The sequence below is a fragment of the Anser anser genome (genome assembly GCF_964211835.1).
Source record: "Anser anser genome assembly, chromosome: 5".
Classification (NCBI taxonomy): Eukaryota; Metazoa; Chordata; class Aves; order Anseriformes; family Anatidae; genus Anser; species Anser anser.
The window spans coordinates 31,573,652-31,588,408 of record NC_139725.1 but is presented as its reverse complement, the minus strand read 5'-3'; the positions used below and the strand labels follow the sequence as shown (position 1 = coordinate 31,588,408).

The 14,757-nt window shown below is 40.6% G+C and overlaps 1 protein-coding gene across 3 annotated transcripts; it reads right to left on the bottom strand.

Moving 5' to 3' along the window:
* Window positions 1-1,608: 1,608 nt before the first annotated feature.
* On the bottom strand, window positions 1,609-14,720 carry DCAF4 (DDB1 and CUL4 associated factor 4). 3 transcript variants are annotated; one of them, XM_083839344.1, is made up of 14 exons: window positions 14,628-14,720; window positions 14,414-14,523; window positions 12,732-12,829; window positions 11,334-11,491; window positions 9,771-9,853; window positions 9,058-9,160; window positions 7,923-8,066; window positions 7,238-7,287; window positions 5,937-6,016; window positions 4,537-4,632; window positions 4,328-4,425; window positions 3,351-3,527; window positions 2,999-3,113; window positions 1,609-2,058 (listed from the first exon to the last, which is right to left on the bottom strand). In XM_083839344.1, exons 2-14 carry the CDS (start codon window positions 14,515-14,517, stop codon window positions 1,865-1,867), a joined length of 1,500 nt encoding a protein of 499 aa, XP_083695470.1. In that variant the 5' UTR covers window positions 14,518-14,523; window positions 14,628-14,720; the 3' UTR covers window positions 1,609-1,864. The 3 variants fall into 3 exon arrangements, with proteins under 3 accessions (XP_083695470.1, XP_083695469.1, XP_083695471.1); XM_083839343.1 differs by having other exon boundaries at window positions 14,414-14,719; XM_083839345.1 differs by lacking the exons at window positions 5,937-6,016; window positions 7,238-7,287 and having other exon boundaries at window positions 7,865-8,066; window positions 14,414-14,718.
* Between the last annotated feature and the right edge of the window lie 37 nt (window positions 14,721-14,757).

Sequence of the window (14,757 nt, the reverse complement as noted above, 5' to 3'; positions counted from 1 at the left end):
AAGGGAGTTCATGATGTGTTTTGTTACCTGTAAGCATTTGACTCATATGTTTGCTAGTGAGAATATCGATACAAAGTATGTTGCTGTCCAGCTCTGAGTTGATTATCTGATGTAACATCTGGAGTTTGTGGTGGGATGGGTGAGTTAGGTTTCTGTTTTGTGAACAGATGCTTAGTTGCAGCATGCATCATTAACTAAGCCAACGCAAACTCTTCTGCAACTGGTGCTGTAGATACTAATCATTGTGTGTGCAACAGAAAATGGCCCAAGTGAACATAAGACAAATTACAGGGTATTTTCCTAAATTAAAAAGAAAGGCAAGTCAGGAATCAGTGACCATGCTAACCAAGCTGATTTCTTGATTGTCTAGGGGTAGTAAAGCAAATGGGAAGAGACTGTAAGACTGCAAACCCTCCACTGAGAACAGGGGTCTCTCGGCCTTATAAACAAGTTCTGTAGAAAGAAGTGGCAGCACAGAGCATGCTGTGAGCAGCTTCTGCTCTGCCTTGTGAGAGAGTTAAAAAAGGCTCTGCGGAGAAATGCTAAAGCTAGATGTGTCAGGGGAGCTGTAACTGCAAGGAATTTGCAGCTCAATTCCCTTCGGAGGAAAGGGGGGTTGGTTGGTAATGGGATACAAGAAAGATTTGATTGAATGTATACTCAGGGAAGAAACTGTGTTGGGTATTTGCTTAGATGTATCTTAACTACGCTTGCAACAGTTATCACAGCATGAATATATTCTATGTGAAAAGATGTTACACTGTTCCCACAAGGAGAGTTTTCCTGCTATAATTTTGTCTTCTGTATTGATTAATAGGTAAGAGAAATATAAAGAAAGGGAAGGAGATAACCACACAAATGAAGTGTGGTGAGCAAAAGGACCTGCTGAGAAGAGAGAGTTTCCCAGAGTAGTGTATTGCTTAGGCCTGAAGGTTGTGGAAAAGACAGGAAAAATGAGGGTAGAGCCATGCAGCACCCTTTGGTACTTCTGAGTAATTCCCTCTTACTCAAATTCACTCGAAAAAATTGGAGGAAAGGATGGGGGAGGGCAGGGCATTGGAAACATGCCCCTCTCCCCTCCCCAAAGAAAACAAAACCCAAAACATAAAACTACAGGATGTCCAGGTTTGCAGCTCACTCTTGAAAGGGAATTTTCCTGTATTAGACTTGCACTGCAGAGCACATTGGGTGCTTCAACACAGTTCCTTTCTGGAGGAAGCCAAGAGAGACCCACTCACAAAGTGTGCTCAGGCTAAGCAGGGATGCAGAGGGATGAGTTGGCTGCACCACCACAACCTTGATGCATGCCTAGAAGGCTCCTGCCCTCATGCCACACCCCAGAGCATGGTAGTGAAGATTTCTCTGAGGGCAGGGACAGGCTTGCTTTGCCTGCTGTTGCAGAACATCCATCACTGCCTTTGGGATATGGCAATACAGGTGCTCTTCAGCATACTTACGGTGACCACTGTCCCCAGTCTGTGCCTGGAGAGCAGGTCTTCTGTCCCCTGTTTCTGCTGCTTGATGCCTTCCTGGCCCTCTTTTAGCAGCCAATTGGCCCTAAGCCCACAAGGGTTTGAGAGAACAGTACAGATGCAGAACAACAAGAGATTAATCAGCAGTCAGCTTTTATTTACAAGATGTCTGAGATATATACAGCAAGATTTGCCAAACCTAGTGGAGGTTCTGAATTTCACAGCAGCACATAGTGACTCAATGACATAGAATCATTAAGGTTGGAAAAGACCAACCACCTGCTACCACTGTTACCCACTAAACCATGTCCCCGGTGATCAGTGTAAATATTCTGAATTCATGTATAGGCTGGCAGCTTTGTAGACCAGGTCTGAAAAGAGTATCAATTGTGTCAGTTATAGGAGAAGTGGTAGAGATCCTGTTTGACAGCCATGAGCAAGCCAGGGACTCCTCGTCTACCCCCAAGTCTCGAAGAAAACACCACACTGGGAATAGCATCTTTGGAGGCTGGGTGGGGTGAAGGAATGGTTCTAAGCAGACGGGCATCTTGGAGGCTCCAAATTCTGGTGTAGCAATCCTGACCAACTGGAAAGGAAGAAGACCAGTAGTCAACATCACACGAGAAGTACTTTACATGGCTCTGCAAGACTATCATCGAAGAAGCAGAAGGTGGTCTACAGAGAACAAAGCCTAACCATTTCTATACATCCTGCAGGCAAAGTGCTTCTCAATACTTTACAAAACAGGATACAAAACAACATTGAATACTGCAAAAGTGGCAAGAATATGCATTTCTTATTAGGTAATAAGAGGTATAATAAATCAGCATTTAGAATGCTTTCCTCATTATTAGGCAAAAAAGTGGATAAAAACCCAGCTTGTCAAATTAAGAAGAATTATTCTCATTATTCCATCACTTACTGAAAAACCCAAGAACAGCAGACACTATGTGTACAGTGACTTCAAGAAGTCTAGCTATATTATGAGGATTTAGGAATTTTGCTTCATTTATTGTTACCTTTCCTTTTTGGAAAAAAAATCTCAAAATGTAGCCAAGAGTATTCAGAATAACCCTGAGTGACAGAAAATTTACAGGGAGTTCTGCATACGTGCCAGCACTTCAGTCCATCACCGCACTATGACCGGTAGCATCAAAGAAGCCTATACATGGTCTTTAGTCTCTATATAGAGATATTACTTCAAGTCTCCTGTTAACACATTGCTTCTCTGACCTTCAAAATCCATGATGTTCTGCTCTACTCTTGGGCCACGCTATGGAAAGGATAATGGGACTTCCTGAACATAGTGGATAAAGCACTTGAGAGCTATGCAGGAGTGATTACAGTAGGTGCGCACCTGTAACATTTTAGTTTTTGTAGGTGATTACAGTACATATAAAGCAAAAATTCTGCTGAATTTTGAAGAATTAACAGCTTTACAGCTTGCAACAGCTGCAGCTAAGAAACACTCTTCAAGCATAAGAAAATCACTGCACTTACAAGTAGAAGGGAAAGAGTCAACCCACCTGCTGTAAGAAGTCCTTCCTCCTCATTTACATGCAAAGGGAGAATAGCATATTCATTGTGATGACCTTGGTACTGTTTCACACACTTTGCCGTTCTCAGGTCCCAGAGTTTTATCTGAAAGTTGAAGTAATTTTTCACACGAGGATACGTTAACAAAGCAGAGATCACTTGCTGGTTGGTAAATAAGTGGATCTAGTAGTGAGGAGCAAAGACAGCCCCCATGGGGAACTACCACCCAGTTCCGTACCACTCTCCAAAGAACAGCCATCCACCCTCAGGTCCGGAGTAAGCGCGTCATTGCCCAGATACCGACAGGAACTAACTGTCTATCCCACAGCAGCAGAACTGTACCTTCCCAGCCATGTCTGCTGCCATCAGGTAGTGTTCAGCCTCAAGAAGCCGAATAGATGTAACTGCTGAGTCATGGAAGAGGCGGATTGCTTTCCAGCTCTGGCCCTTGCGGTTGCGTTGACGCACATCAATGCTGAAAATCTCACCTGAACGGCAGCCATTGTACAGCATCGGGGTCTGGAAGAATCCAAAAGAAAGAGGGGTACTGCATAGCACATGAAAGGACCTTATAGCTTACAGAGAAAGTACCTATGTCAGGCTTTTGAGTTCACTGGTGTAGTTGTCCAACTATTTTATTAACACAAGCATTAGGAACCAGAATTTTTATTACACAGTGCAACATTTTTGAGCCAACTCATTAGTTCCATTCAAACCTCAGTTTATTTTTTATTTATTTATATATAAATATATATAAAATATATAAAAATAATATAATTATATATATATATTTATATATTTTTTTTATTTTATTATTTACCTCAGTTGTAAAAGTTCAGCTAGGTTAGCAGGAACTTAGTCTAACATAACAGCAGAATGGGAACTGGAATTCTCATGTTCTGATTTGACCCCTCTCACTACATCTTTGTGAACAAGTCAATTAGAATTTTATAGCTGTTTTCTTCTTGATGAAGACAATACATCAAGTGTTAATGGAATTAGGTCATTTTGAAAAAAACAAAACAATCTACAATGCATTATTACTGTGCTCTTTGTACTTCCATCATTTCCCTTTTACATCCGAATATTTAACAAAAATACCCCCAACGCCACAGATTTTGAAATCAGTTAATTTTTTCATTGCTATTCCACTGTGTGCCAGCATCAGACCACATCAACTGTTACAGAACAGCTATCGAACAATAACTGCTGCCATCATAACCTTATCCACAACATGATGAGCCCCATCAACAGACAGTACCCACTAATGACAATGCTCTGAAAAAAAAAAAAAAAGAAGCATGTATGGTTCTTTCTACCTGTGTGGCAAACTGTTGCGCCAAGACATCGCTACTGGTTCCAAATGTCTGTCGATGCCCTGTCACTACATTGGTCACGAGAACTCGTCGTGTCAGGCCTAAGGGAAACAGATTATGTTCGTTTAGTTGTAATTTGAACTGCAGGAGGGAGATTAATGCAAGAAGTCTTTCCTACTGAGATAAAAGTGGTTGCTAGCCTTGCAGATCACCTGTGCTGAAGCAGTTGTCTGCTTGTGGATTCAGGCACCAAGCACAGGACCAGGCAGTAGATATCTTGAAGCTGCACAGCATTCCAGGTCGATCTCCTAAGAGAAATAAACACCACATGAAGCATCCATAAAATGTAAGGACAGGATGATAACTCAGGAAGATTCTCTGGACTTCCATGCTTCTTTGAACATTGTAATTAGAAGCAGATACAATGATACCCAGTTAATATTCCTGTGCTACTCAAGAGACATGAAACAAAAACGGGACTTCACTGTTGTAAGCTGACGACTTACAGTCTATACATATACACAACTGTGAAATTTATTCATTAGTCAGACGGCTGACCATGATAGTAAAGATCAGAGAAGAAGAAAGTAACACTTGCCTTACAGCACTAAGTAAGCCATTTTTTAAAGACAAGTGGGCTGGAAACACAGAACATTCTCTTTAGAAGCTGTAGTTCAGCCAAAGCCTACCTTAGAAGTTCTATAAACAGTGAAGATGGAAGAATTAAAAAAAAAAAAAAGCAGGGAGGGGAAAAAAAAGAACTTACATTAAATTAGTACTGTCTCTTCCCTGCTTCTCCTGGCCTGTCTGTGTTTTTAAAACAGTTTTTAGTGAAGTAACAGCACTCTAGGTTTGAGTCTTACTCATGTAGCTCCTGCACAAGGCCTAACAACCCATGTACTTTAAGTGCAGTTTTCACTTACTTTATGGCCTGTCTGCCACAATCACACAGATGTCAGGCAGCACAGGTGACATGTCTAAAACCATGCTGCAGATGGGGTAGGCTTTACTTTTGTTTTGAAGGTACCAGCATGGCTGCTGTCTCCAACAACACAGAAAAAATATAAACAATACAGCTACAGCCATCAGATTTACAATAAAGGATTTTCTAAATCAATCATGCTTACACAAAACTAAGCACGACGTCTAGTACAAGGAGCCATGGGCTGAGACATTTACCAGCTTCCCACCTACAATTAATCCACTGAGCATAGGGAGTAGCTACTGTGATAAAGTATCCCGCAATGATTCTAGGGAGTCTATAAGGAAATTTGAGCACTTCTTGTGTGCAGCTTCTGCATGTTACTTAAAAGGCCAAGCTACTCATATGAATAATCTCAAATGTTTACTTTACAAGCAGGGCGTTCTCCTGCCAAAGTGCAAAATCAGCAGAAGCTAAAAATAAACTAGTACTTTGAGTACTGCTTGCTAATTAGTTCTTAAGGTAAGTTCTTTCATCTGTTCATTTCTTATACTGCTCAGGACTTTCTAGATTTTTTTTTGTACAAGAATACAACAGGCCCACCAACTACTGAAATGTGGACATCTTTCCCTTGTACTCTTTGCATTACCATAAACTACTATCCAAAATTGGAAAAAAAAAACATCCTACCTGGGTTAGTGCTGCTGAACAATGATGCTGGAAGCAAACTGGCACAGCCTGGAGTTTCTGCAATTCCCATGAGACACAGCTTGCTGGAGTGAGTTAAGGAAAGCAAAGATTTTTTTCCTAGAATGGAACAGGCTGCCTAATATTTATAGCTGGGAAAAGTAAGATGCTCTGACACAGTTGCAGTTCATAACGCTTTCTGTTCAGTAACATCTTCCAAGAACTTTGTTGTGCCTTACGCTTCATAATTAAGTCTTGACACTTCCTTTCTTTCATAGGATGAGCTAGAAAAAACACAATTGTGTATATGTATATAGACCATACATGCTGATGACACAGCATTAATATAGAATTGTTTTGATGGAGATGAGCTGGAGAAAGGGTTACATACACTGGGGAGGCAAGAGTCAATTTAGAGTGCATTAAAATAATTCCTAAAAATTATAGTGGGTATAAATAGGTTTTGAAACTGCTTTTCAAGTTTAATGTGGTAAATCTGTGTCATGGATAGGAAAAAACATTGAATAACCTAACTAATCCCCAACTCCTAGCCATCTCTAAGCAAGGCTGATGAATTCCTGCCACCTTCTGGATCAGTTCTGAATTGCATTGCTTTTCCCATGAGCCATTACATATCTATCAGTATCCCTTCCTTTTAATAGCCACTTTTAATGCCACTTCCATAGACCTTCTGTTGCTTGCCATCTCCCACTTTAAAATTCCATTTTGTTCCTCTCTTTTGTGACTCTGCGTTGTCCATTTCTGCTTCCTTTACTACACATCAACTTTCCTTTTCTTTTGAGATAAAGCTGCAGGACATGCTCTGGCACTGAGCTCTGCCACTTTGAATGAGTTGCTGCTCTTCTCCTCTCCCCTCCAGTCAACACGGTGATGGTTTACAACAGAAACCAAACAACACCCTTTCAAAGAGCTCCACTTTTTTAAAAAAGAAAGTTAGTTGCCTTAACTCTCTTTTGTTGTTGCCCCAGCCAATTTCTAATCCTTATATCATCTTGCATACAGCATCTGCACTATTAATGAGGTGGGAAGTCTCCAGGGCAGGAAAAGTGCTTAATTTTGCCTTTTATTACACTGGAACTCCATATATCTGTAACAGCACCATACATGTCTCACTAGCCCCAACAACTTCCAATTTTATTTATTTTCTACAACTTTCCCTGCCTTCTAGAAAACAAGATTTTTGGGGCAACTACATGAGATGTCTTTTGAAAATTTTCTGTTCTGTGCAGCATGATGCAAAGTAGTCAAAGCAGCACTGACATTTTGCTTTTTTAAAAGGATATAAAACATGGGAGTCTGGATGAGTCAGTGATGCCCAGCACACAGAATTCACCTTCAGACACAAGAAGACATACTGTTTGTGTAGACCTCTTACTCAATTCATGAAAGGGCATTTCCATGCAAAGATGACAAACTACGCACTGGGCATACTTCCTTAGCTCATGCAATACTGTGGTAGCAGCACACGCGCAGTTTACCCCTATTCTCCTCTTAGGTGTACAGAAGAAAGGGCAGCATTGAGACGTCTGTCCAAATACGGACTAAGGCACCAAGCACATCCTATTATTTAAGAAATCATCCTTAACAGAATCTGAGCATGAAGAGATTACAGAAGTATGTTTTAAATATCCTTCATGTATACAGATAAACACATGTTCCCGAAATTATTTTGAAAGAAAAGCTTACAAATCTTACTTTCTCAACATAGTTTTTTCAGCTATGTCTGAGCGAAACCCTGAAGCACTATCCTTGGAAGGTGATATTTCTACATGGTCTTCTGTTCTGATGGCAGCATAGCACTCCTGATAAATAATGCTGGTCCTCAGGACTATCCGAGACAAGTTTACTGCTAGATTCTTCCTTTCTCTCCTACTAGCCCCTTCCCCTCATGCATTTCCCCACGTGCCTACCAAGCAACAGCGTTTTGAGAATGCAGCAATTGAAGGAAGCAGGAACAGAACACAGTACTTTGCGGTTCGTGAAGTAGAGGTTGTCATACATCTCTACAGTGAGAGACTCCTTCCCCAAACCACTGAGGTTGATGATTCCGTATTTACACCCTCCGTGCTCTACGTCATTCACGGTGAATATCCGCTCACAAGCGACATCTGCCTGCAAAATAAAAGCATCATTGCACTTAGTGGAAACTTGCTGGAAAAAATGGCTTGAGGCAGCTGCATTAGGTCTAAAATGGAGAAACATTAATTGGTCATGTTATCACTATCAACTTTCCATTCATCCATAAAACAATGGTCAACACCTTTTTTAATGCAGGTATGGAAAAAATATCATTAAAAAAGAAATTTATTCAGTCCTTAAATAATAATAAATATTCTTTCCCATTACAACAGATACTTCCTCTGGTTGTTATTATTAAGCACAGACTGGTATCAGTAGAGTACTCAAAGAAAAAAAGTAGTAATTAAAACTTATCTAAAGTGAATGTGGAATTCTATGCTGCTTAAGTGTAAGAGATTCTCCTCCTGCTTGATCACATCACAGCAAAAAGGATGCTGCTATATTTCAACTTTTCTTTTATAACACTAAGTTTCCAACCCCGTTCTGGCTCCAGCTACCTATGCAGTGCTCTGTTTATAAGGCTAGGAGCTGGTCCTTAAGAGCTTCCTACAGGAACTATGTTGTTTGCTCCAGAGACCTTTCCTGCACAAACATGTCACCAAAACCAGTAGAAACTGCCTTCAGAGTATGAGATGTAAAATCATTACAGTCATTTACATGAACTCCCTACACTACAGACTTTGCTATTCCCCAAGTTCTTCTCTTCAGTTTTCCTCCTCTTCCCCTTCAAAAACCCATCATACTAATTGTCCCCTCAATTCCTGTTTATTTCCAACAGGACATATTGATCAGCTCTCCAAATCAATTACATATCCAACCTTTTCATCATTTTCCTCTCTAAGGAAGGACAGCCTCTTCCTACCGGTTTAAAAACTACTGAGCTCAGATTTTGAGTACTGATACAACAGGAATAATGCACCTTTGAAAGCAGAATTTGACCTATAGGATTTGATTTCAAGATCCTCAGTTTCCACTGAAGACAGATTTTCTTTATGTGAAAGGTTTAACAGTTGTCATAACATACCACAATTATTTTAAAATTGTTGGTTCCAGCAACCGAGGAATCTGGACTGTGAATTTCTATCTTCCTCCTCTGCATGCAGTTCACTTTTAGTTCATGGACCATCCTGTAAAAGCAGGCAGGGTGGAAGGAGAGAAGGAATTCAGGTAAGCCTAGGTTTAAGAATTGTTGATAAGATAGTCAGAACTGCTTCTCAGTCGCAGAAGATAAAATGCCTGAAAACTAGCATGCTACAATTTCACTACATAACCGTTTCATTGAATTTCATCCCGTCATTTTGAACCCCAGCACATCTCAAGTAGCAGGAACAACAACATAGCAAGCCACTAACTCGCTTTCTACACTGTTATTGAATTTGAGCATAGAGATTCTAATGGTGGGGAAGACGTCCACATCAACTGAAGAGCACTAATCCAAAGAAAAGCTGAACTGTATTCATACAGCACAATGTGGCAAAACATCATGTATTGAAAAAAATGTGAAGGCTTAAACTCCAGTTATCTGAGATTGGGAAATACCTTCCTCATCTGAATTCTCACCACTTTAGAAATTTGATTATAAAAGAATACAACCTTTTTGTTATTACAAGTAATATGTTACTCTGTCCTAAGTGGAAGAGTGAGGAATGAAAAAAACAACAAAAAAACCTGACAGGAATGGTTGTACAAGTAGCAGGAGTTGATATTGCAAACGGAAGACAATTCAAATTATTGTACCTGCAATAGCTTGTGGAGCTGAGCAAACCTAGCTGCCTTTTCTGTAACAGCATGGATGAATTTAGTCCAGCCCTTGTTGTTTTCTAGAAGAGAATAAAATGAAAGTGTTCTCAGTTATTTTCTTGTTTATGATTCAACCGTGGCCGTTGGTGTTTGATATTTGGGTAACTTTTTCCTCTAGCCTATGTATAATAATATTTTCAAGTCTATAAAATGCATTTCAGCAACATTTCCCTGGTCTACTACAGTAAGTACACAAGAAAGAAGTATTCTTGTGAATCTACTCTTGTGAATTCCAGGTGCCTCTATATATACAAAAACTGGGGAAAAAAAACACCTCTTATTTTTGCTTGACACAATCAGCAGTACTAGCTTGAGGTGTGAAGTCACCTTGTGTTTTTACTCTAACACCTTAAATCTTATTACATAGCAAAGCTCTATCACCACAAGACTGCTATTAACATGCAGTCTTACTGCTGCACTAAGTTTCTTTTCCACTCATCACTTTTTAAAATTTCAGGTGAACACTTTATAAATACTAGGGAGAGCAAAGGATATAGAACTTTGCAGAATTAGGGATTAAGAAATCTTTTTGATAATGCTCTGTCAAAGTATTGAAGAGTCAGAACATTCATATTTAGGAGGCCGATTCAGATGTCTGATTCTATAACCAGATTTTGAGAAGAAATGTATATTCACAGTTCCCATTAGCAACTACACGGCCAGCAGCTGTATAGGATCTATGAAAACTAAACCTCTCATGGAAACAGCTTAAGAGAAACCCTCCACCACCACCACCACCCTCCCACCAAACAACAGCACTTTCATAATGAAGATGGAAGAGCTGAATTGCTTGTTGAAGAAAGAACTTGATTACCTAAGGAGAAAAATACTACACTCCTCTCCCAGCAACAACAGCATATTTAAGCTGAGCTTCAGACGCTGATTTGCCAAGTTATAAGACTTGGCTTTCAGGCAATTAAAGCCACCCTTGCTAGGTATTTTACCCAGGTTTCAGACATGTAGTATTGCTATCAACTCTGCTGCAACACTTTATAATGAAAAGTATACAGGCTTTCCAGACATAAACTTGAAAGCATAAAGATAAGACCAAACTTGATGTTACCTGTACGAAGAAAATTCTTTGTTACAACACTGTTTCCACAAAACATCATTAGTATTATTTCCTCAGGGTCTACGTACACAGTCTAAATATTTATTAAACACACAGAAAGCCTACAATTGAGATCTCACTTTGCCAATTCACGGCAGGGATCTGAAACCTGGCATCCAATGTCCTGACTGAACTGTAATTGTTGGACAATTTGTTACTCTGAGAGTTCCTGTCTCTTTACAAGTTGTTTTTTTGTTTTAGTAACTTCCTTTCATTCCTGTGTGGAACAACCAAAAGACTTCAAGAAATATAAATTCTCAGCAAAAAGAAATTTTTGCTTCTTCAGACAGCTTATGGGACTGTATCACAGTCAAAAAATCTAAGGATTTTAGCTCATCATCTGTTGAGACAGAACACAAAGGATAATTGCAATCTATTTCAGAACGTACCTTGTTTTGTTTTTCTTCCTCTTCTAGGAGTCTCAGTCTTGTACTCTCCATTGCCTTTTGCTGAATACTCTCCTTGGTGAGTGGGTTGCAGTTATTATGCCCAGGCAGTAGGCGAAAATAGCGATTTTTTTCTGGGTCATAGTAAAATCCTGGCAGTTCTTTAAAAGGTGGCAAAAATAAGCAAAATCAGATGCATAACCAAATTTATTTGTTACTCTTTGACATCCCACATCTTCATGGAAATGTCAGACTCACAAGGCTCAAAGTTCTTGCTCCTAGCTGGTCCCAAGCATGATAGGCAGACCGGGAATAGATGGCAACTACTTAGAGGAAAAAAGGATTTTATTCAGAAGAGGTGAACACCAACATCTCTGAGGATTTTTATTTAAACCTTTATCTACTACTAGAAACTGCGTTTGAAGTAACCTCTTTTTACTGCTGCTTATAATTCAGCTCCTTGTCAGTATATCTTAGATTTCAGCTTGGCAACAAACGACCAAGATTTATTCAACTCAAAAAAGTGTAAAGTTAGTTGGTAAGAGCACATTGCATGTAGTATACAGAATCTGTTTACGCAGCAATAAATGTTAATAAATGTTTTGAATGACATATATTATTTCCTAACAGGCTCACAAACTCTTAAGCACAAAAGAGCAATATACAAAAAAGATCACTTTACACTCTGCCTTTGTCTGTTGCTAAGAGGTTGTGGAGTCAGGGGTGTTTCAGGACTCTCCTGCTGTGGAGGTATGCATGTTCCCACAGGCCTAGCTTTTCCTAGGGATGTTTAATGAGTCAGAAAACCAGAATGCAAACGGAACATCATCTTTTACAGCATTGCTACTGCATCAAGTCTGGTTTTGCCAGTTGACTCCCTAATAACGAATGCACAGATGATTTAGCCAGACAGTATTTCTTACAGATTATAAATACACTGAAGGCACAGAAATGAATTTGTATTTTTTCAAAGTGGTGGATAGTTGTGTCTTTTAGAAGACTGACTAATTTGATCTACATTACTTTTTTACATGCTGTCTTTTTATTTTTATTGAAAGATATATTTTATAACATCTTCAGCACATATAAGAAAGAAAAAAGTTCATATTCTTCCCAAACCAACATTTCTGGAGAGAAAAACAAAGTTTTATTATTGTCAGTTTATAATAGCTTGGCTAAGCACATGAGTTTTCATACAAAAGATGGACTTCCAGGCCCAAAAGTGTTTTGTTCCTGCTGTCCAGATTTTCATTTACTACATCTCTTTAGATCACCTTTTCAGATACTAATTTTCTCTACAAACTTTACTGCTTATATCCATCCTTTAACACTGTACTATTAATGCAGCTACTACCAATTTTTTTTTTAATAAAGTCAGCATACAGATACTGATTTTCTTACCTGGTACTACGGAGTTCTGTGTTAAACTGGACGAAGAAGGATTTCCACTGCTGCTGGGGTCTGCATTCACTGAGGTTTGTGGTTCCTCCTGTTCAGACCTAAAAAAAAAAATAATAGTATTGCCTTCAAGACAGGCTCACAATTGCCCTACACATCTTTTCCACAAAGCCTCTTTAAAGCAGCTTGTTAGTCACATTAACAGAGTGCAATTTTGCAGGTCTGTGATAAGCACACTGCGTATATCACTGTATGCCAACCTATGAAAAAGGAACAGTACAAACATTCAGCTTAAAAACCTCTCAAGAACACAAGAGCTAACAGTATCTCAAAAGTCTTAATTACTTGCTAAAACATTAGAGGTGGTTGCTGCTTCTGTATGTGTAGTTAACTCTTCAGTAAAGGATTAGTTCTGGGCATGTTACCATACCCTCTGTTTCAAAGAAAAGCACACCCCTGAAAGTAGGATAACACTTTAGAGCATAAAGTGGAAAGAAATGGCATGGATAAAAAAAATGATGTCAGGTCAGAAGTATTTTGCCATTGTCTTCATGACAGGAAGCTCACTGAGGAGCTTCAGAACCATGCAAACCAAAGAAATATTTCATGAAAACTCTAGGAAAGAAAAACTTTGTAATCAATATCACAGTAAAGTAGGTAACTGCAGCTTTCTTCTTTTGGAAGCCATTTAAACAGGCACAGTCAGTGCTGAGGAGTGAAATTCCATTGGGATGTTTTCTGAATCGCTCGTTCAATTCTCACTTTTTGAGACAGGTCATCTTAAAAGCATTAGGCCAAAATATTTTTCACGAGTCATAATTTACTGAATCAAAAATAACAAGGCAATTCTAGTTTTAATACCAGCTCTATTGCTGTTCAGTTACACAAGTTTGCAATTTTTAAAGAATGTAACTGATCTACGGGGGTGGGGAACCGCCAAACTCAAGCACTTCAGTTTAAAGCTTGTTAGTAAAATATTGTATATTTATGAATTAGGGGCCATTTGCATTTCTAACGTTTTACACAACTAGAATCAATGGGGGCAACTCATACGTGTCTGCATATCTTTCCCTGAAAATACTTTTTAAAAGAAATGCTTGTAGTATTAAAGGACTGCTTTACTCCTGTAAGAGACCAATGAAAGCACACAGGAAAGAAAGAGAGCCATAAAAATAGCTGTAATACTGGTAAGCATAGGTTCTAAAATTTAAAATGTCATTTTCTGAAAGTGTCAGTTCCCAAGACAACAGATAATTCCTAAGACCTTGCCCCAGTTTCCTGATCGACGTGTGGCGTTACCACCCCAATACTCAACGTGTTTTTAAACTCTTAGGGAGATCCTTTGAGGATAGCTTTTACACCGGTAGTCACTGAGGCGTGAGACGAACGGCAGGGAACGGTGAGTACTTACAAACGCTTTTCTTCTCACTGAGCTATCTTTGCCTGCTGATGAAGGGTTCATGGGAGGAGACACACCTGCAGAGACTACCTCACGGACCACATCTCGGTTTAAAATCCGCAAGCAGCCGCGAACGTGCGGTAAGTTTCCAGAACGCCCCGCAAGTAAGCACACCAGGAGCACCCTCTGGATGTGCAGAGGGCGGCCCCCCGCTCCCACACAGCCACCGCCCCGCAGCTGTGCTGCGGCCTGGCACCCCCCCCCCGGCCCGCACCCCCGCACTTGCCTCTCGGGGCGGTGACCGGGCCGCCTGCGCCCGCGGGGCCGGTGCCTGTGCCCGCGAGCGCTCCAGCGCCGCTTCTCCTCGCCTCTCCAGCGGCCTCCCCTCATGGCTGCCTGCAAAGCGAACGGACACACACGCGCTCGGGGTGGGGCCGCCGTGTCAGCGCGCCTCCGTACCCAGGGATTCGGCGATGGGAGCCCCTCCGGGAGCGCCTCACCCCGGAACAGGGGCGCGGGCGGCCCGGCAGCCACACGGCCTGACGCGGGGCCGCAGCCCCCCCGGCCCCCCGTCACCGCTTCCACCCGGCCCGCCCACCCCGATAGGCGCTCGTTGATTGGCCCTCAGCC

Coding starts and splice junctions, on each gene's coding strand:
- DCAF4 (XM_083839344.1), bottom strand. CDS start 14,517: ATGAGGGGAGGCCGCTGGAGAGGCGAGGAGAAGCGGCGCTGGAGCGCT. Junction 11,492..12,731: donor ACAGAACTCCGTAGTACCAG/GTAAGAAAATCA, acceptor CACCTTTTAAAG/AACTGCCAGGATTTTACTAT. Junction 3,528..4,327: donor CGCAACAGTTTGCCACACAG/GTAGAAAGAACC, acceptor GGATTCTTCCAG/ACCCCGATGCTGTACAATGG.